This window comes from Gymnogyps californianus, chromosome 5, assembly GCF_018139145.2.
Source record: "Gymnogyps californianus isolate 813 chromosome 5, ASM1813914v2, whole genome shotgun sequence".
NCBI lineage: Eukaryota > Metazoa > Chordata > Aves > Accipitriformes > Cathartidae > Gymnogyps > Gymnogyps californianus.
Window position 1 is genome coordinate 3,607,444 of NC_059475.1, and position 19,860 is coordinate 3,627,303.

General features: G+C 42.9%; 2 protein-coding genes across 2 annotated transcripts; both read left to right on the forward strand.

Moving 5' to 3' along the window:
* The first annotated feature begins 653 nt into the window (after nt 1-653).
* Nucleotides 654-4,716, forward strand: FGF19 (fibroblast growth factor 19). Its single transcript, XM_050898350.1, has 3 exons — nt 654-882; nt 974-1,077; nt 4,384-4,716. Exons 1-3 carry the CDS (start codon nt 654-656, stop codon nt 4,714-4,716), a joined length of 666 nt encoding a protein of 221 aa, XP_050754307.1.
* Nucleotides 4,717-11,089: 6,373 nt separating this feature from the next.
* On the forward strand, nt 11,090-18,212 carry LTO1 (LTO1 maturation factor of ABCE1). The gene is made up of 5 exons (XM_050898458.1): nt 11,090-11,148; nt 11,734-11,839; nt 14,356-14,426; nt 15,427-15,544; nt 15,908-18,212. The coding sequence occupies exons 1-5, from the start codon at nt 11,090-11,092 to the stop codon at nt 15,974-15,976; spliced, it is 423 nt and encodes a 140-aa protein (XP_050754415.1). The 3' UTR covers nt 15,977-18,212.
* Nucleotides 18,213-19,860: the final 1,648 nt, after the last annotated feature.

Genomic DNA, 19,860 nt, shown 5'->3' on the forward strand with positions numbered 1-19,860 from the left:
ACGGCCCCTGCCCTGGGAAGTGACCCGAGGTTTCAAAAGCATTCCCCGAAGGCGCAGCTCTTTTATTTCTGAAAAGGGAAATAAAGGATGGGCAAGGGCTGAGGCAGGAGCTGAGCTGCGGCGGCGAGGGAGGGCGGCCTCACCCCCGCGTTGGCTGCCTCACCTCCGCATAGCCGCCGCCGGGGTGTGGATTTACCCCCCCGGTTCCCCTTCCCGGCGTTCACATCAGGGCAGGGGCTGCGGGACCGGCAGTGCCGCCCCTCCCGCCCCGTCCCCTCGGGGCAGCCGGGCCCGCGGGGGGTCCGGCCCCGGCCCGACGGGGAGAGGCGCGGCCGGGAGATTCGAAGAGGGGGGAAAGCTCGGAGGTGCGGATGGGGAGGGAGCGACTTCAGGGTGTCCCCTGCGAAATGATGTCATCCGATCAATATTTTCGGGGGGAGGGACCGATCCGACCAATTCCCGCTATGAAATGGGCTCTATATTGGAGCTGGATGCAGCCGAATCGATCGGGCTGATAACGGAGAGCTATAAAAGGCCGGGGGGCTGGCTTCGCCCGCGCTACATCCCCGAGGCGCAGCCAGCGCAGGCAGCGCCCGACCGCCGCTCCGCTCCGCGCCGCTCCGCGCCTCTCCTCCCCGCTCCGCACCCGCGGCATGGGGCCGCGCCCCGCCGCCCGCCCCGCCGCCCTGGCGCTGCTGGGTCTCGCCGCCGCCGCCGCCTCTCTGCCGCTGCCCGACGCCGGTCCGCACGTTAACTACGGCTGGGGGGAACCGATCCGGCTCCGGCACCTCTATACCGCCAGCAAGCACGGGCTCTTCAGCTGCTTTCTGCGGATCGGCGGCGACGGCCGGGTGGACGCCGCCGGTAGCCAGAGCCCGCAGAGTGAGTACCGGCGGCGGCGGTACCGGAGCGGGACGGGATGGGATGGGACGGGGCCGCGGAGCTAACGCCGCTCTTCCCTCTGCCCCCGCAGGTCTGCTGGAGATCCGCGCCGTGGCGGTGCGCACCGTGGCCATCAAGGGCGTGCGGAGCTCCCGTTACCTCTGCATGGACGAGGCGGGGCGGCTGCACGGGCAGGTGAGCTGCGACGTTCCCCCCCGGTCCCCGGTCCCCGGCGGCTCTGCCCCGGGCTCGCCTTTCCCGAGGGAACTTTCCAGCCCGGCCGCCGCGCTGAAACGGCAGGCGAGACCAAAAGGCTGGCATATTTTTTTTTATCGCTGCGGTTAGTAATGGGTTAACAAAGGTTTCAGGTCCCCCCCACCCCCCTTTTCTCTATAGGACCGGTGATTCTTGTCACTGTTACTGCCTGAAAGGCCGTGAGGATTATTAGAAGGCAGCAAGGAAACATCATTTAGAAAGCAAAGTATGTATTGCATGTCCCCTGCCAAAATATACTGAAAATACAGTCCAGGGCACAATTGCGTTTTGTTTAAAAAGCCTCATCGGTGGGTGGCCGCATTTCTGCCGCAGAAATAGATTAAGTCACGCCATAGAATCGGAATAATTTCTCACCGTTCAGGTCAGGTATTCTGAAAAAAAACAGGATTACTCCTTTGCAAAGGAGATGCAGCCAGATGGCTGCCAGGCATACAAGCCCCAGAAACACGGGGTTGCCATCTCTGAGGTAGTAGCAAAGAGAAACAGGATTTCGAGGGGAAGAAGGATTCTTCTCCGCTGTCTCGCTTCTAACCTGTGATAACAGCACACCTGCGGGACTCCAAGAGGTTGAGGAGTTGAGTGACCTGCTGACACTGCTTTGTTAGGTCATGCTTTTTCCCTAGGTAAGTCAGCGTATCAGCTAGTCATTATCAGCGATATAAACTTGTTTTTTAAGCCACATGAATAAGTTGCCAACTCTAGAATTTGAAGGGTAAGATTCAGAATCAGTCTGTGCGTAACTGCTTTATGGGAGCCTGAGTTTCACAGAGCGACAGCTTTTTATTGTGCCATAGTAAAGATACAGCTTGATTCTGCTTTGATTACTCCGGCAAAACTTCTGCTGATTTCAGTCGGGCAAGGACTTGGGCCATTGTCAAAACTCCCAGTATCTTTAATAAGAGCAATACTGATGTAGTGATGTTTTTGAAAGCATATATAAAGTAGGATTAAGCCTGCCTTTCTGAATTTCCTTGCTTTTCTGGGCAAGAATCAATCGATGCTGTGATAAGGTGCCTAGGTTCAGATGATATGGTAGGTCAATTATTAGCTTAATGTTTTAATGTATATCCAAAGCAAAATGATCAATGAAAACAAAGCAGAGCCTGGATCCTACTCCCATTGGAGCTGCCGGCTGGACTTTAGCGGTCACAGAATTTTAAAATAGCTTTCATATAACACCATTTTGAAGGCATATGCATATGCCTTGACTGAGACCGGGTTTGTTGGTGTATAGTATTAATTGCAGGATTTTTTTTCTGAAAATACAATGACATGTAGCCATGCCGATGCATCTATATGTTGTGGACACCTGCTCTCACCTCTCTGCTAAAAACCCCGGGCAGGCAGCTCTGCAGGCAATTCTTTGCCTTATCAGCGCTACGCTCAGGAATGGAAGAACAAAAGGGCAAATACAGTGTCTGGGGACTGAACCGGGCAACCACTTGCACTCCTGCAACATGCCCTTTTTTAACACTGGAAAACTGACGACTAGGGTTGATTTTTGAATGTGCAGTGTGCCGTAGTCTGTAGTTTAGGGGAAATCATGTAACTGCTTAATATACTGACATACTACAAATTCCTCCTGTGAAAAAAATAATCTGGAAATACTTAAAGTGCATTTGGTACTTGTTTAAAAAAATACGCTAGAGACAATCCCAATGAAATGAAGAGGGAACGATACAGTTGAGACATGGGGGGCGCAATCAATAACTGTTATTTGTAACGCGCACTTGCTCAAGAAGCTTTTTTATTTCATCATCCTCGTTAGTGAGGCTGAGCACTCATAGCAATAAGGACAGCTAACAATTCAGCCATAAATTTGTGTCATATACACATATTTTTCTGAGATACAATGTGTGTAGAAGGATAAATATTGCATAATTTTAGTTGGAGAAAATGCCTTTTTTTAAATTACTTGATTAGTTTAAAAAGTGCTTTTAAAAGACACCCAAATGCATGCACTTAATTGTACTCCATATTATTAAGGGTGTTTGAGAAAGGACTGAAGAGTATCAAATATGCTCTCTATTCAGACAGGCGGAGCATTCATGTAAGGACACCTTTATCACTGCAGACTGAGACATAATCAGCAATTGTCTTTTATTGACAGTGAGTTCAATCACCTGTAGTGGCTGAGCCTGAAATAGCACTGGAGTTGTAAGAAATACAGTGCTTGTGTAAGGATCTGGAAAGGTCTGACCTGGTGATGCAAACTCCTACTATACTATCCGTACAGTGTATCGCGGATGTAATTCCACAAATTCATACCTAAGAAAATACATTCTTCTATACAAAATCTTAACTTGTGCTGGTATTAATTTGACAGTTCTAGCTGATGTGTGATGAGAAAATAACACTGCGTTAACTAATCTTTCGTAATTTCAGTAAATGCTGAGGAAAAAAGAGGCAATTACCTTTTTAGTATTGTTTTACTGATTGGCCATGTTTGCATAAGCGGTGTGGTGTCTTTGACAGTGCTGCCTTTCTACAGACCTGATCTTGAAGCCCTTATACAGGCAAATCTCTAACAGAGCCGGAGTTTTATACCTGAGGATTGTTGGATTAGGTCTCATGACTGCACTTAAGTACCGTCAGCAATTAAGGACAGTTTGTCTAAATGAGCACTGTCATCTGAGATTCTTTTTCCCTGTGCTTAGGACAGGGTAAGTGTGGTAGCTGTGGAGAAGTACATATCCAGGATTCAAAGCTTATTTAATGGGATGGATGTGCATTAACTTCGGGAGTTCTGGATTAGGTCTTCTAATGGCCTCATAACCCAAAATGCATACTATGTGCAACGTGGGGAGCTCTAGTGGAATGGAATGGAATGGAATAGAATAGAATAGAATAGAATAGAATAGAATAATTTCACTTGGAAGGGACCTACAACAATCACCTAGTCCAACTGCCTGACCACTTCAGGGCGCTTCAGGGCACTTCATCTTGGTGGCTGCGGTCCATCACTGAAAGAGCAGTCACCAGAGCAATGGGTCCCACCTGCATCCCTGCAGCAGCCAGGCAGAGAGGCAGCGGGCAGCTCACCACCTTGGATCTCGCAGTGGAGTTTGCAAGGTGCACCCAATTGGGGCACCCATGACAAGCCAGAGGGACACCCCCTCTGAGAGCTGAGGGACAAGGGCTGGTCACATCAAAGGTTTATGTTGTGGTTGAATACAATGAGTCCGGTGGGTGTATTTGTAATTCTCGTTACGCCTTGCTGTTCAGCTCAGGTATTCCACTGAGGATTGTTCCTTTGAAGAGGAGATTCGTCCAGATGGCTACAATGTATATAAATCAAAAAAATACGGAATATCGGTGTCTTTGAGTAGTGCCAAGCAAAGACAACAGTTCAAAGGAAAAGATTTTCTTCCACTATCTCACTTCTTACCTATGATCAACACTGTGCCCGTGGAGTCAACAGACTTTGGTGAATACGGTGATTACAGCCAGGCCTTTGAACCAGAGGTGTACTCCTCGCCTCTCGAAACGGACAGCATGGACCCCTTTGGCATCACCTCCAAACTGTCGCCGGTGAAGAGCCCGAGCTTTCAGAAATGACTCTGATCACACCCCCACATTTTTAAAGAAATATTGCAGAATACTGCAGGGTTTTTAGCTTTTCATGTAGTGATATTTGGAACTTTTTTGTATATTTCAGTATGGAGCCAGCCTTTTCCGTGCAATGTGTTGTACCTGTAAGAGATGAGTGCCCAGAGGCTATTCTATAGTCTAAAGAATTGCCTATCCACAGTTTTATTTGGAAAAGAAGGATTAAATAAGAAAAGCTTAGCAGCTTCATCAGAGTTCCTCCATTACCATGGTGATGATAAAATAATGACCATTTTTCTACATCAACTTCATTATCACATATGTTCACCTGTTATTTCTGCTCATAGGAGCAAATGCAGAAAACCTTTTCCTCTTCAGAGGCCTTAAAGACAAACATTTGGAACAAAACACGATTAAGGAAAACCTAGCAAATGTGGTTACGCAAACTAGAGTTAATGCTGTTTCTTGAAAAGCTGCTGACAATGTTCTGGGAAAACTTTCTATTGAAAGCATGCCACTGAAAAAACAATTCTGCTTGTATATTGTGCTTTTTCTTCACTTAGGAAATATGGGAAGAAAAGGAAAAAGTTTCTTCCTTCCCTTATTCCTAAAGGGTACTTTGGAAAACTGGATCTTTGATTTCTTTTAAAGGCTAATTTATGTTCACTGTGGAATCAGCATCATCCAGCAGAGAGTTCTCATTACCATTAGTGAGAATTCAGTGTGTGGTTGGAAGAGTGCACAGAACTACCATTTATGTTCATCAGGTAGGGAATGAGCAGTTCAAACTAGTGATTAAATTAAGGCTCTGTTGTATATCAGCATGCGTGTCATTAGCAAAAGGAGAGAAAGACTGAAATGGATGATGTATAGGTCAAATCAATTGCAAAACAGATTTTCGTGTTTAACCTTTAACCATCAGCAATTCTTTCAAGTCCCTTCCAGGCTTGATTCTGCATCTGTGGGAATCAGTGGAGAGACAGTTTAGTGACTTAAATGCTGCAGAACTGGGTCAGCCATGCTGTTCTTCTTGCAGAAAGGGATTATGAGTACCTCGTGGCCAAAACGCGGATGTCTGATGTCTTCAGTTCTGTTCTCCCGTTGTAACGATTTGACGAAGGAATAACCAAGGTGAAACCAAAGAAACAAAGGAAAAAAAAAGCAATGCGAGAAAAGGGTTCAGGGATTCTACTCGTTTCCGAAGGCTCATTTATAATAGAGATTTCTATACAAGAAAAGCTCTACTGGAAATACTGGTGTTCTTCTGACCTAGCACTTCATTGCCAATGCAATATTTATAATTAATTTATTGAATACATACATCTGTTTATTTTGTTACTGTTATTTATGCTCAAAATTCTATTTATATACTCTTGAAGGTGGGTTTTTTAGTTGTAACAAATTTTGTGAAGTTTTGTAATCATGGAATTTTAGCAAACGATAGCTTTTTAAATTTCTGTGCATTATCAGTAGTGTAATGTGTACATTTGCAATAAAAAAAAATCATCTTCAATACAGAAAGCTAGCTGACTCTTTTGTCACTCCTTTAGACTAGAGACTTCAAGGAGCTTTAGCAAACCATGGCATCTGGCTCCGCAGCAGCCATGTGAAGATGGAGTCCCTTGTGGAGGTGGCGTAGTTGAGGTACAAGAGACAAGGACATGGAGAGACAAAGGGGCTTTCCCAAAGCTCGGCAGTGAATGCCAAGGCTGGAATTCGAGTCTGTCTGCTGCCAGTTACTGATGAGCTCCATGTGAAACAGCAAGTCTAAGAAAAGTATCTCTGTTCCGGAAGGGTTTTTGGAAAGAGCTCATTAAATTTTGACCTTGGGATATGTGAAGGTGTCGTGGTTTAACCCCAGCCAGCAGCTAAGCACCACGCAGCCGCTGCCCCCTCCCCATCCCAGTGGGGTGAGGAGGAGGAAAGAAAGGAAAAAAAAGTAAAACTCGTGGGTTGAGATAAGAACAGTTTAATAACTAAAGTAAAATATAATAACAATAGTAATAATGAAATATAATAATAATCGTAATGAAAAGGAATATAACAAAAAAAGGAAGGGGGGGAGGGATAAAAAAACCCAGTGATGCACAATGCAGTTGCTCACCACCCGCTGACCGATGCCCAGTTAGTTCCCGAGCCGCGATCCGCGCCTCCTGGCCAGCTCCCCCCTGTTTATATACTGGGCATGACGTTCCATGGTATGGAATACCCCTTTGGCTAGTTCAGGTCAGCTGCCCTGGCCATGCTCCCTCCCAGCTTCTTGCACACTGGCTTGCTGGCAGAGCATGGGAACTGAAAAGTCCTTGGCTTAAGATAAGCGCTACTTAGCAACAACTAAAACATCAGAGTGTTATCAACAGCATTCTCACACCAAATCCAAAACACAGCGCTGTACCAGCTACTAAGAAGAGAGTTAACTCTGTCCCAGCCGAAACCAGGACAGAAGGTCACTCCATCCAGTCCTAAGTTATTATTCTCGTGATACAACAAATGAGTGCAGTTCAGGTTTAAGCTGTGTGAGCGTGTCCTGATGTTTTCCTCCCATTCCTCATCATTCAGTCATAGAATAGATTCATAGAATCATTTAGGTTGGAAAAGACCCTTAAGATCATTGAGTCCAACCGTAAACATGACGCTGCCAAGCCCACCACTAAACCATGTCCCTAAGCACCACGTCTACACGTCTTTTAAATCTCTCCAGGAATAGTGATTCAACCACTTCCCTGGGCAGCCTGTTCCAATGCTTGACAACCCTTTTGGTGAAGAAATTTTTCCTAACATCCAACCTAAACCTCCCCTAGAGCAACTTGAGGCTGTTTCCTCTTGTCCTATCGCTTGCTACTTGGGAGAAGAGACCAACACCCACCTCTCTACAACCTCCTTTTAGGTAGTTGTAGATCTAGGCTGGCGAGTGCTGCCTGTAGACATCATCAATTATACTTCATCTGCAATAAAGCAGTTGTGGATTTGCATCTATTCTATAAAACATCCGTTTCATATTCCGTTTATGTCATTAAACCCTGCCGTTCGCACTGCTCGCAGCCTTCGAGGTGCCGGACACCGAAAGGAGTGCTAACCCCCAGCTGCTCGGAGGAGGTGATTCCTCAGGGAGATGGAAAAATTCCCTGTCAGGTGTGGTTTCTCTGATTCTTCTTCGGCTGCACAAAATCCACCTGCAAAATGCAAAAAATCCTGTGGGTGGAAGGCTGCTGCCTTTTAAAAATGGGACCCATACTCAACAGTGCAGCTGGGGACAAAACTGGTTGGTTTTGCCTGAAAAAGATGTCAGTTTCTGGCAGGAAAAGAGACTGAACGTTTCCGTTTGGAAATGCTGTGAGTCACAGGAATTGCAAATTTCTTGGCTGGCAAACATCTCCCGTGGTGTTTCCCGTTCTGCTTTGTGCTGAGCCACTGCCACACATCCGGAGGGTTCCCGCTCCTCATGTCCTGGGAGATGTAGTCCTAATTTTCAAGCTGTTTTATTCCAAAAGTTTTCAGGCTTGGGGCATTCTGTTTTCCTGTTTTTCAGTTCCAGTTTTGATCAGACACTATGTTTTCTTTGAACATTAGATACCTTTCAAAACCCTTTTGTAAAAAATAAAAAAACCAGAAAACAAAATAAAATAAATATGAACTTTTAAAGTTTGGTCAAAAATCCACTTTTACTTTTCTGCTAAAAAAATGCACAGTTTCGATGGGAAACACAGCAAATAACAGAGTTCAGAGGGTACACTGTTTAATTTAACCAGTGAGAGGTTTTTAAAGTAGATGTAGCATCGTTGCTCGTTAATATTGCTCAAGAGCGCAAAGATGAGCAACCTTACATTTGCGAACAGCGTCTTGAGCTCTCCAGTGACCCTATTTGCTGACACCTTTGGATCTGCATCTTCCACCAGCAGCATAACGTTTCTTACTGCAACACCATGGTTAGAGGTCGGTTCAATATTTATTCAGACGGAGGGAAGAATGCCAGGAGCTAAATTACCCACACCGCTTCCTGGAGCACTTTAGTTTTCCTTTGAGGTTTCCCATCCAAGCTCTGACCAGACCTGGCTGTTTTGCTTATAAAATCTGACAAGAACACAGCTTGAGGTGGAAGGATTACTGGAAAATGCTTTCCCTACCATCAGACACCTGACTCGGTCAGGAACTTGGTGTGCAAAACCTCGAAACACCATTGCCTTTGGTCCTGTGGGAATGTAAACACCACTACCACCGTTCGCGATATACGTCCCGGTTGATCATAGTTTCTCAAAGACAGTAGGACAATTGCAGTGCTTTCATTTGCAATAGTACATTTTACAGCCCTAAAAGGTTTTTAAAGGTCAGGTGTCAAATGTCTCCTTGTGAAGTCTCAGTTAGAAGCTATGATGTGCAAATACGAGTTGTCAGAGTAGTGGGAAGGCTGTAGGAAAGGAGATACCGGGCATCTCCATTTCCACTTTGGGGAAGTGTAAAAAGCCATAAATCCTTTATTCAAGAGCCATAATATCAACTTTACCTCTGCTCAAAGCACTGACACTATGTTCATGGAAAATTTGGGACCACTCTTTCTACTCTGCCAGTGTACTTTGTATATGAATGGAGAACGACATGATAAATTAAATAAATGTACTTTCTTTCCTCAAAAATATATGGAAGCCAACCCTTCTTTTGGGCAGTGTGAGACGCGATGAAAGCAGAGTTGCGTTTCCCTTGGAAGCGAATGGTAGTGCAAAAAAGACATCCTTAGGACTCTGAATTTGTGGTGAATTTGTGACAGTCTAGGCACACAGCAGGTTTATCAGGAACTCCGTTGGATGAGACTAATTGTTGAAGGTAAGAATGCCCCCAAATGAGGCTAGAGTTTTGTAGTCTTCTTGCCGGGACATTATTATATTTTCAGCATTTTTCATCAATCCCACGATCTACTGAGATCAGAGAACTTGTTTTTCATTAACTTCCAAAGCAAGATTTAAATTGTAGCTATTAGCTTAGAGGAAACCTTCGAAGACACTTTATATTTCCACTGACATCAGTGAACAGTATGTGTTTGCTTGTGATTGTGTGGTTGTAGAGCAGGTAGATATTCACCGCTGGCAAACCTTCAGTGATTTTATGTGAGATCCAGTGATATCTACACTTTAAATTAATGCAGAAAATGAGCTGGCCAACTGACTACAGTCGCTCTCTATAAATCAGCATAGCCTGCTGCGATGGAGCGTTTTTAGTGAACTGTGCTGGTGCATCTGGTTAGCTAAACCTTTAGTAGCACGACTTTATTTTCACTCTAATGTAGTTTCATTTTTTCTTTAGACCCATCTCTGGATTTTAAAGCTGTCTTTTTGAGTCCTCTGCCCTCCTGTGTTTGATTCAGAGGATAACAGACCCCCTGTACCCCTGTTTGGATTGGCAGACTACTTTGGTGTGCCCAGAGCCACATTTTCATTAAGTATCTGGAAAACAACAGTATAAACACTTTCTTTTAAGTGTCGATCTGTAATAACAAATAAATGTTTTAATAAAGCATTCTAGAATGGCACACTAAAGTTTGGTTTGGGTATTTCCATCCGAAGTATTTACATTTCGGGTATATACATCGAAAATACACTACTTGAAAATCAGCAACGTCTCAGCTCAACGCAAAACGGGCTTGTACCGGAGCCCAGGGCTTGCGGGGCTGGAGACGAGCCTCCCACAACCCGCTCCTCGCTCCTCGCACCCCGACGGTGTGTGCCCGCACCGCCGCCTGCGCTGACTGCACAAGCTACACCGTCCAGAAAGAAGGTCAGGAAATCAGACAAAAGAATTCATCGTCCAGACATTTTTTTTTCCCGGTACTACAACCCCTGACAGTTCCACGGGGAAAAAGGCCAAAGCTGATCCTTCCGCTGTTTTTGCCACTTTTTTTCCCGTGCCACCTCCAGCTCACGCCGCGATTCCCGGCGGGGCACTGAGGTCTCCCTACCGCCACGCCAGCCCCCAGCGATACCAGCGCCGGGCTCGCTGGCGAAAGGGACCAGAGGCGGACCGGGCGCTCCCCCCACGCCGCGCCCCGGCCCACGGTGCAGGCCCCCCCCCCCCCGCCCCGGCCGCGGCCCCCTCGCGCTCTCCGGCGGCGCTCGCGCGCCCCCTCGTGCGCACACGCCGCGCCGCCGCCCACGGGGGCCGCTCCCGCCCCGGCGGAGGGGCGAGGGGCGGGGCGATGCCGAAGGAGGCGTGGCCGTTGCCCCCTCGGGCCACGCCCCCTCTGTGCTCCAGGACCCGGCCGCAGGGAGGGGGTTTGCGCTCCTGCGCACTGGCAGCACCCCGGCGGCGGCCCCTCCGGCTTGCCGTCCTTTCCCGGCATGCCGAGCGGGTGGGCGTGCCTGGAGCGGAGTCGCGGTCGGGCTTTGGCGGCGCGATGGCGGCCGCGCCTGCGAGCTCGGACATGTTTGATGAGATCGTGATGGCCGAGGAGAGGTGGGGTTGGTGGGGGAGCTTTGACTGGGGCCCGGGGGCCTCGGGGGGCAGGCGGGGCCGGAGCCAGACTCCTCGCTAGCCGCGGGTAACGGTCGGCCTAGGGGCAGGCAGGGGAGGCCCCGGCCCGGGCCTGGGCTTCCACAGCCGGCAGTAGGAGCTGAGAAGGAAAAAGTGAGGGGCGAAGGGCGGGTGATGAGCCCGGAGAATGGGCGAGGAAAGAGAAGGGCGGGGGAAATTCTCCTCTTTGCTCTTGCTGAGCGACCGACCTCCTCGATCTCGGCTCTTCCACCGTGTGGAAACTTGACCCGGTGTTGTGAGCTTGTAGTTAGCGATGTTATCCTGGTCAGAGTACTGAGCTGGATTGCAGAGTGCGTTGTTCTTGACAAATTATTATGAACTTGATTGAAAAGATCACAGTGTGCATAATTATATCTTAGTTTAAATCAATGTGATATTTCTAAATATGGATAGTTGCATTTTGGAGATGATAAAGCATGGTTTTGTTTCTGTGAGTTGCTTGTGTGCGGTGTGAGTTCGATAAGAAATGAAAGTAGGTGATAAAAAATTATGCTTCTGTCTTGACAGGTTTCATGGTGAGGGGTATCAGGAGGGCTATGCTGAAGGCAGTCACGTTGGAGTTGTTGAGGGAAGGAGGTATGGATCGCTGCATGGTGCCAAGATCGGGTCTGAGGTAAATGGGAAAATACTTCAGAATCGCAATGTTTTTGTCATTAGAAAATTACTGTAGCACAGAAACTGTTAGGCAAAGCCTGATATATTGGTGGTCTGAGGCCTGCTATGTTACACTGTTTTGTATGTGTCCAAGAGGACCCATAAAACTAGTTTAAATTTTGAGTTGAACAGTTAAATAGACGGGTTTATGTTTTCTGAGCTTATTTGCTATATGGGATTTTGATTAATTTTTTTCTGAAGGTGAGGATAAGGAGAAACAAATTCAAACAAGCTTATTCAGAAAAAAATGATGATGAACTGTACATTTATTTTTGTAACCCAAAATTGTGGCTAAAGGCCTCCCTGTGCCATCTCCTGTGGCTCAGCATTAGGGAAAAACATGGAATGTTGAGACACCTTGGGTGGAGAACCATAAAGGGACAATTCTGGGTGTCTCTGTTGCACTCTTTGTTATTTCTAATACTGGGAGAGTTTGTTGGTTGAGGTACTGTTATTCTTTAGTACATGGGGTCAGTTCCGTGTGTTGGCGTACTCACGCAATGGTATACCTGAATCAATAAGCCTTCCTAGAAATGAAGGACTGGAGAGTGATGGTGAGGCACCTTAACTTGTCTCATATGTCCAGCTCAAGTTTATCACAACATGGAGCGTGTTCAGCGGTGTACAATGTAGTTACAGTATTTTTGGACCTGAACTGGATTTTTTCAGCTTTGATGGGAAGCCGTACTACAGGATTCATGGCAGGCCTTCTTTTCAATTACAACATCACAAATGTAAATCTATTCGATCTATTGAAGAGCTTTGGGTAATTTGGCAATTTGCCCTTTTGATATTTTCAAGTTTCAGAAAGTCTGTTACCTACAGAAAGAACAGTAGCAATGGTATTAATCCATTTTGAAGTGAAAAAGGTAAACTGTCAAATTCTGAAAGGATGGTTATAGTAAAATTTTGGTTTGCATTTAGGTGTGATACAGAGATGTATAGTGATGAAATATTTTCCTAGTTATGCTACAACTGTGTAGTTCCAAGATGAGAATGTTAAACAGCAGCCTCCAAAGCTGGAAGTTTTATACAATATGGTCCTAGACAGACCATAATAGGGAAGTTCTCTGATTTACTTATATTGGGGAAGCTGCAGAGGACAGTAGGATTGTAGACAGCAAGTCACGTTAAATGAGAGAAAGAGTGACTTGGGTAATCTTAGACCTGTCAGCCTATTTTGTGTTTTGGGCAGAATTATGATGCTGATCTGATACTGGCCTTGCTTGATAGAAAATTAAAGTAAGACATTATAATTAAATTGTGTCTGTTTTCGGACACATGCCTCAGGCGGGCTTGGACACAGTATCTGCTTGGGCTCAAGCAGAAGATTGGCACTGTGCCCCTGTGGTAGAACAGTGCTAATTAAACTGAGAAGTCTGCGGCTAAGTGTCCAGGGGCGGTTTTGGGGCATGCAAATTAAATTTCTATCAAAGAAAAATTAACTGAAAGCTGCACTTCAAATATGCTTGAGCACTTAATGGGATATTAAGTCCCGAACCCGTGTTTGGGCCTTAAGAAGAACCTCCACTGTGTACCTTAACGAACATAACTAACAGAAGACTGGAACTAACCAAATACTCCCACTCTGCTCTGAAGTGGTTTTGCAGGCAACAGGAGCTTACGAGTCCAACAGTGTTTTGTAAGTTTAAATGGCAAGTGTATGTACACGCACACATGTGGACCGAAGTGGGATTAGGCTGTAATTTTGGACTTAATTTCTCAAAGTCAGCTAACTTTTGTTTCAGGTGTCTGCATTGTTTTTCTGGGAATACTAAGTCACTTTTGAAAGGGAGTCCAGCTGACTTACCCAGTTGGTGCACTAAAGAGCTTACCTATATTCCTAGTTCATTTGGTGTCCAAAGTTGTAATGAAAAGTTCTGGCAGCAAGGCTAGCTTAGTCAGCTCCTCACACTTCTTTCTGATTCCATGCTACCCTCTTGAGTTAGGCTGGTAAAATTGTTTGCATATTAACTCAGAAAAAAGTTTAGTTTCCTCTTTGGTTGACTTGGTAGCTCCCTCAGTCCAGCTGGTATACTTTTTGTAGGGCTGTACATGGGCTGCTTAAACTGACAGTGCTGCAAAAACAAATACTTACCAAACATCTTAAATAGGTTGTTTTCTAACTGCCTCCCTACTACCACACTTTAATAAATTAGGGGGTTCAAAGCATATAAAATATGGCCTGTGTTTTGCAGAATTGCTTTTTATGCTGCATTTTAAATATTTGTCATCTGACGCTAAACAGATTCTTACAAGTAGTTTTCTGACTCTTGTACTGTGTGATACAGATAGTCCTCATTTATCCTGCCATAATTTACTGAACTTTCCAGTGTAGAAACATATTTGTATATCCAGTGATTTGTTTCCTGAAGAATGGCATACGATGCAGTGCTTTATTTTTATTTGACTATATATACTACATGTTTGTTTTGTTTTTTTTTTTTCCCTCATGACATTCTTACAAATTCGCAGATTGGCTGCTACCTTGGGTTTGCTCTGACGTGGCAGTGTCTGCTCCAGAAATGCACGGATGAAAAGAACTGGTAAGGTTAAAAAAAAATCACTGTTCCTTTAATAGTGTTTCAAATTATGGTGTCCAGTTTTGCCTCTTCCCCAATACAAAAGAAATACTGAAAAACAAGAAAGGTGAGCAGAGGGCCACTAGGGCGGTATCATATGCTGGACTGTGTGATACTGAAAAGAGGATAAGGGAACTTGGTTTCTTCAGCCTGGGGGAGAGAAGACAAGGGAGATGCGTAGTTGTACCACATAAGGGGAAGTTCTAGATAAGGTGGAGACATGTTCCTTGCAGAGGTGCACAGTGAAAGGACAATAGACAACTTTCACAGTTTGAAACAAGTTATGTTCTAATGGGGCATAAGGAGAAGGTCCTTTCCAGTGCAAGCAGCTAAGTGCTGGGACAAGTTGTCCACAGAGGGTCTAGAAGCTCTGTCTTTGTAGATTTCCAAAATCTGGTTGGAGATGGCCCAGAGCAACCTTATCTAGCTTTGAAGTTAGTCCAGCTTCCGCAGAAGGTGGACTAGATGACCTCCAGCTGTCCCTTCCAACCCACATTTTTCTATGAATTTCCTTCTTTTCTCCATAATTTTTTTTCTGTCCAGTTTTGATTAATTTATCTGACAGAATTGCCACCATACTGTCAGCCATTTTTGATATCTGTTCTGGTGAGCTTTTTTTATTGCATTTCTTTATTTTGCTCAGTCATCTAATCAGCATTTCTGAAGATTCTTTAATATTTCTCAACTTTTGGCAGGTAAGATAAAAGGGAAACCTTAACTTTGTCACTTGTGCTACAGCTTAATTTCTGATTATGGCTTAAATATGTATCAAATACACATATCTCAGTGAGCTAAATGGGAGAAGTTGAATTAAAGAAGGATGGAGGGCTGGGTTCTACACTCTGAATTATTATATATAAATATTAGTATAATTTTCATATTGACAGATTGAAAAAACTTCTGTAGTAGGCTTATTGGTTTTTCTGGTTTTTTGTTTGTTTTTTGTTTGTTTTTTTTTTTTTAGCAAAAAGATAAGGGCTCTGGATTCATTAATAGGGATGATTCAGAAATTCCCATATGAAGACCCCACTTATGATAAGCTGCAAGAAGATCTGGAAAAAATCAGAGGAAAATTTAAGCAGGTTTGTAGGATTAAGTTGTTATTTCAGCATAAAATGGTATTAATGTCTGAAAATATTTAGTCTTTTAACCTGCTCAAAACCACAGTGTTTGTGCAGAGCAATTATTGTTCTACTTTTGCAATCATAGTAAAAATACTTGAAATTAAGCAAATTAAGTGAAAATACTTGATAGTCAAAAATTCCCCAACTGATAGCAAATTGAAAATAAAATAAAAAATATTCTTTAAATGAAAACTGAAAATATTATTTGACAATGAATTACAAGTGGGACCAGAAAAAGAGAAATGGAGGAATTGGGAGTTTTGTTGAACATTCTTCTTGGAAAACAGATGCTTTGAAACACTTTCGTGTATTCTTTTTTAGGTTTGTTCAATGCTAAATATTCAGTCTGATTTTAGAATCGGTACTGAAAGATCTTCACTAACATTTTGAATATAACAGATGAAGATAAACATGGATGACCAAGAAGAAACATTAAGAGAACAGATAACTGGAAAAGTGTTTATCTACTCTTATTTTAAAAAAAATCAAAATAGTGAAGAGGTGCTAAATATTAAAGGGGAAAGGGAAAACCATTGAACTTGCAATAGTATTTCTCATATGTCATTTAACATTTATTATCTCCAGGTTTTATTTAGGATCGCTGAAACACCAGTGTGTAAACCTGTTAAATAAAAATATTTGCTTTAATTCCTCGCTAGCCCTGCACGGATAGATTAATTCCTCAAAAGGAAAACCTATGCATTTGTAAAGTTTCCTTATTTAAAGGGTGTATGTTACTAAAAAATCTGTGTATGCAGATCATTCAGTTTACACGATGTGTAGATATTGTAGGTGAAGTAAAATATAATCAATTGCCTGCAGACTTCGCAGTAGGAAACGTTTTTGCGCGTAAAGGATAGAATGACAAATGAAGTCAGAATGTGAAGGAGAAAGATTAAGATACCTGTTTATAAAGTAGCTGCAGCTCAGAACATGAAATTTTGACTTTCCATGAGTTCTGCAGACTGATGCGGTATGGGGAAAAAAACCCCACCAAACCCAAAAAGCTAGCAATTTAAGTTATCAATGAGAGAAACGTGACTACCAGAAGAGTTGTGATACTGATACGAGTATTCAATAGTACCTTTTATCAAGGAATAGCTTTTTATTTTCCAGTCTTGAAAATACACTCTTTATTCTCATTCAAAAAAATGGATGCTGTCAGCTGAATGTATTCAACTATGTTAGTTTAAGAGAAATACAGTCGATTATTTTACCTGAAAAATGTTTTAGGTTGGGCTGCTAGATGTCTTTGCATGCCATTTGAAAAACAGTTATATAATGAATATATACTTTCATCAGTTGTAATGTATGCATGTCTGGCTAAGTCTACATGGCATAGTGTAGCTTCATAAAGACAGATTTGACTACCGTGGGTATCAGAAGCTGTATGCAAGGTAAACTATCTCAGGAGAAGGACATGTTTTAATATGGCCATATTCTTCAACAGCATTGCTTTGTGCCATCTAGAATATATGCATATGTCTCAATTTCTTTCAAAATAATCTTTTACTTTTTGTCTGTTTCCTGAGTATGCAAGTATGCCAGCGTCAAAGGCTTTTCTTAATAACTGGTTGCTGGTGTACTTTTTTTGTTTGTTTAATTGTCTTACATGTGTAAGTGTTCAAACAGCTTTGATACACATGGTGAGTGTCAGGGCCATCTAGTGGAGGAGGTCGTTGTATTGTGTAAGAAATAGATAATAAGAGTTCACGAATATTTATGTAGATAGAAGTTGTTAAAATAGAGAGTACAGAATATATGTACGCCAGATACAACTCTTCTAATTATGCAGTGAATTTCTTTGAAAGAAAGTAACATTGAGGTAGGATTCATTGGTAGCTTGTTTCCTCATTTGAGACCTTGGAAAGGACATGACAGCATTGATGGTCTCTTCATTTAGGGCAGTTTGAGTACAGCTGGCTTTAAATTGTTATGCAGCTAAACCACTGGGAACCCGAACAAGCACCAAACTGCAAGTACCTGAAAACAGAAGCAAAATAAAATAGCATACCCTGTAGTCTCAGTAAATAGATAGGCACAAAACAAAAAGATCACATACTAGAGAAAAGAAAGCTAATTTGACTTTGTAATCACTTCAGAGAAATCCAAATTTGAAAAAGTTGTCCCTGCATCCACAAACCAGTTTATTTTTGCAAATCAAAGTATTTTACCTGTTTACTTCAAATTAATGAAAGGTACTAGATACTCATCTATGATTAACTTTGACTCAAAATATTTTTTGTTGAAATCCATGAATTATGCTTTAAACTCCCCGCAGATCTTGGTCTAAAAAAGGCAGTTTTGTTGTTCTTCTGAATGATAGTACAAAGCAAAGTAAATGCTGGAGGTCTAAGTATTCGTGTTTTAAAATGCAGCCTTTTTTGGAATCTTTGTGCATGGTTTACAAAAATGTATATAAAAGCAAGGGAAGGGATGTGAGAGCTCAGAGTATCTGTGAAGCATTTGATTAATAGAGGTATATGATACGTAAGATATGCGCAGTGCTGCTCTAGAGATTGCATCGAAAACAAAATTATTTTTGTTCAACTAAGGAGAGAAAGGATCTTTGCAGATCAAGCAGTCAATGACTTATTTTGAAAATTGGTTTGGTGGATAATTTTCTTGTATTGCTTTAATTTTATTTATAACAAATTTATATTTACATAATAATTTATTATAATAATATTTATATGTATATACACATATTTAACTATAAACATTGTAGCAACCAGGATTTCAAACTGGAATATGGCAGGTTTAGGGTTGCCTGTTAGGTCTTTCATTTAGCTCCATATGTGTGTACATACTGATGGAGTCTCTTATTCCACGAGTCTGTATTTTTCTGAATATCTTCTGTTTCATGTCTTGTATGTGCCTGATGGTGTTTATTAAATGAGGTACAGTTAAAAATTCTGTTGGATATGTAGTCATATACTTTCTTTGGTGCCAATTTTTTAAACCGTTTTCTGCAACAGAGTTGTGGGGTTTTCTGTGATGTTCAGGGCTGTAACAGTGGCATCTTCACAGCATACTGTAGGGCTATTTTTATACCTTATTTACAGCTAAGGAGTTAAAGCCCAGGTTACGTCAAGAATATTGATTTGCTTTAACCAATGTGAGATGTCTAATGTGACTCGTTCCAAGTAATTTTGCATTTTGAGTACTTAAATACTTCCGAATGTGCTTCTTGCCAACATTAGGAGTGGCTGAGTACCTAGCTTTTTTGCACGTTTGTATTTTTGCCTGTGTTTCTCAGATCAGTCACCTAGAAAATGAAGAACATTACAGTTAGCAAACACCTGTGAAAGGTGTGTGCTTAAGCCAACTAGAATGCTACTGGGAAAAAATCCACCAAAATTTCAAAAACCAGTATTCAGTTTTGTGAGATGTAAGTGTATGGTTTCTTTTCTTTCAACGCCTTTCCTGTCATGTTAACATCTTCCTAAAATCTGTAACAAATGAAAACAAATTCTTATAAATGGCTTCATCAATTTCACACCCTGCTTACTCATCCTGTGTCTTGAATGGTCAGGACTCTGGTGGAAGCAAGCGTTACACTGTAATTAAAGACCCTAGCAGAAGGTCTGTGCACAGAGAGGCGGAATAAAGCTTCTGTGGACCATGGTTATTCAGACTTTTCCTGGTTTGAATGCTTGACTGTGCAACTTAAGTATTGCTTTAAAGACTGGGTGGAAAAGATATGGAAAAAAAATGCAATCTTGTAGATTATAATATTGGTCATTAATAAAGTAGGACATAGAGATTGTGGCTTTGTGCTCCATCGTCAAACAGGTTTGAAATTTTGCAGAAGTACTTGATCTGTTAAGAACAATTAAGATGGAAAACTTCTGCCAAAATTATTGAAGCTGCTAAGACTTAAAAATATATCGCTGTATTCACCACCTCTAGTTATTGCTCAGTAGTTAGGGAGGAATGTTTGAAACATTTAACTTACAAATTTCTGACTTGCCTGGGCTGTGTTCTGGCTTGTTTTGTTTCTTCATGACCATCTCTCAGCTGAAACTGTGGAATACAGAATTTTATTAAAAGGTGGATACAAACCTAACTACTACTAGTGTATTGAAGTCACTGCAGCCCAGCAGACTTGTAATTTTTCTTTCTATGATATGTGATGAGTACCAGAAATAGTGAGATTTGAGGCATCAGCAGAGGAAGGTAAACTCTGACTATAGTGAATTCATTCCCTGCAGACTTGCTTGCTGATTCAATGCTGTCTTATAGCCATCATCAGCTGCTACTACCAAATCGGC

Bases quoted from the DNA above. Each gene is read 5' to 3' on its own strand.
- FGF19 (XM_050898350.1), top strand. From the start codon at position 654: ATGGGGCCGCGCCCCGCCGCCCGCCCCGCCGCCCTGGCGCTGCTGGGT. The intron at 883-973 runs GTGAGTACCGGC...CTGCCCCCGCAG, and splicing joins CGGTAGCCAGAGCCCGCAGA to GTCTGCTGGAGATCCGCGCC. The intron at 1,078-4,383 runs GTGAGCTGCGAC...CTTGCTGTTCAG, and splicing joins CGGGGCGGCTGCACGGGCAG to CTCAGGTATTCCACTGAGGA.
- LTO1 (XM_050898458.1), top strand. From the start codon at position 11,090: ATGGCGGCCGCGCCTGCGAGCTCGGACATGTTTGATGAGATCGTGATG. The intron at 11,149-11,733 runs GTGGGGTTGGTG...CTGTCTTGACAG, and splicing joins ATCGTGATGGCCGAGGAGAG to GTTTCATGGTGAGGGGTATC. The intron at 15,545-15,907 runs GTTTGTAGGATT...ATTCTTTTTTAG, and splicing joins TCAGAGGAAAATTTAAGCAG to GTTTGTTCAATGCTAAATAT.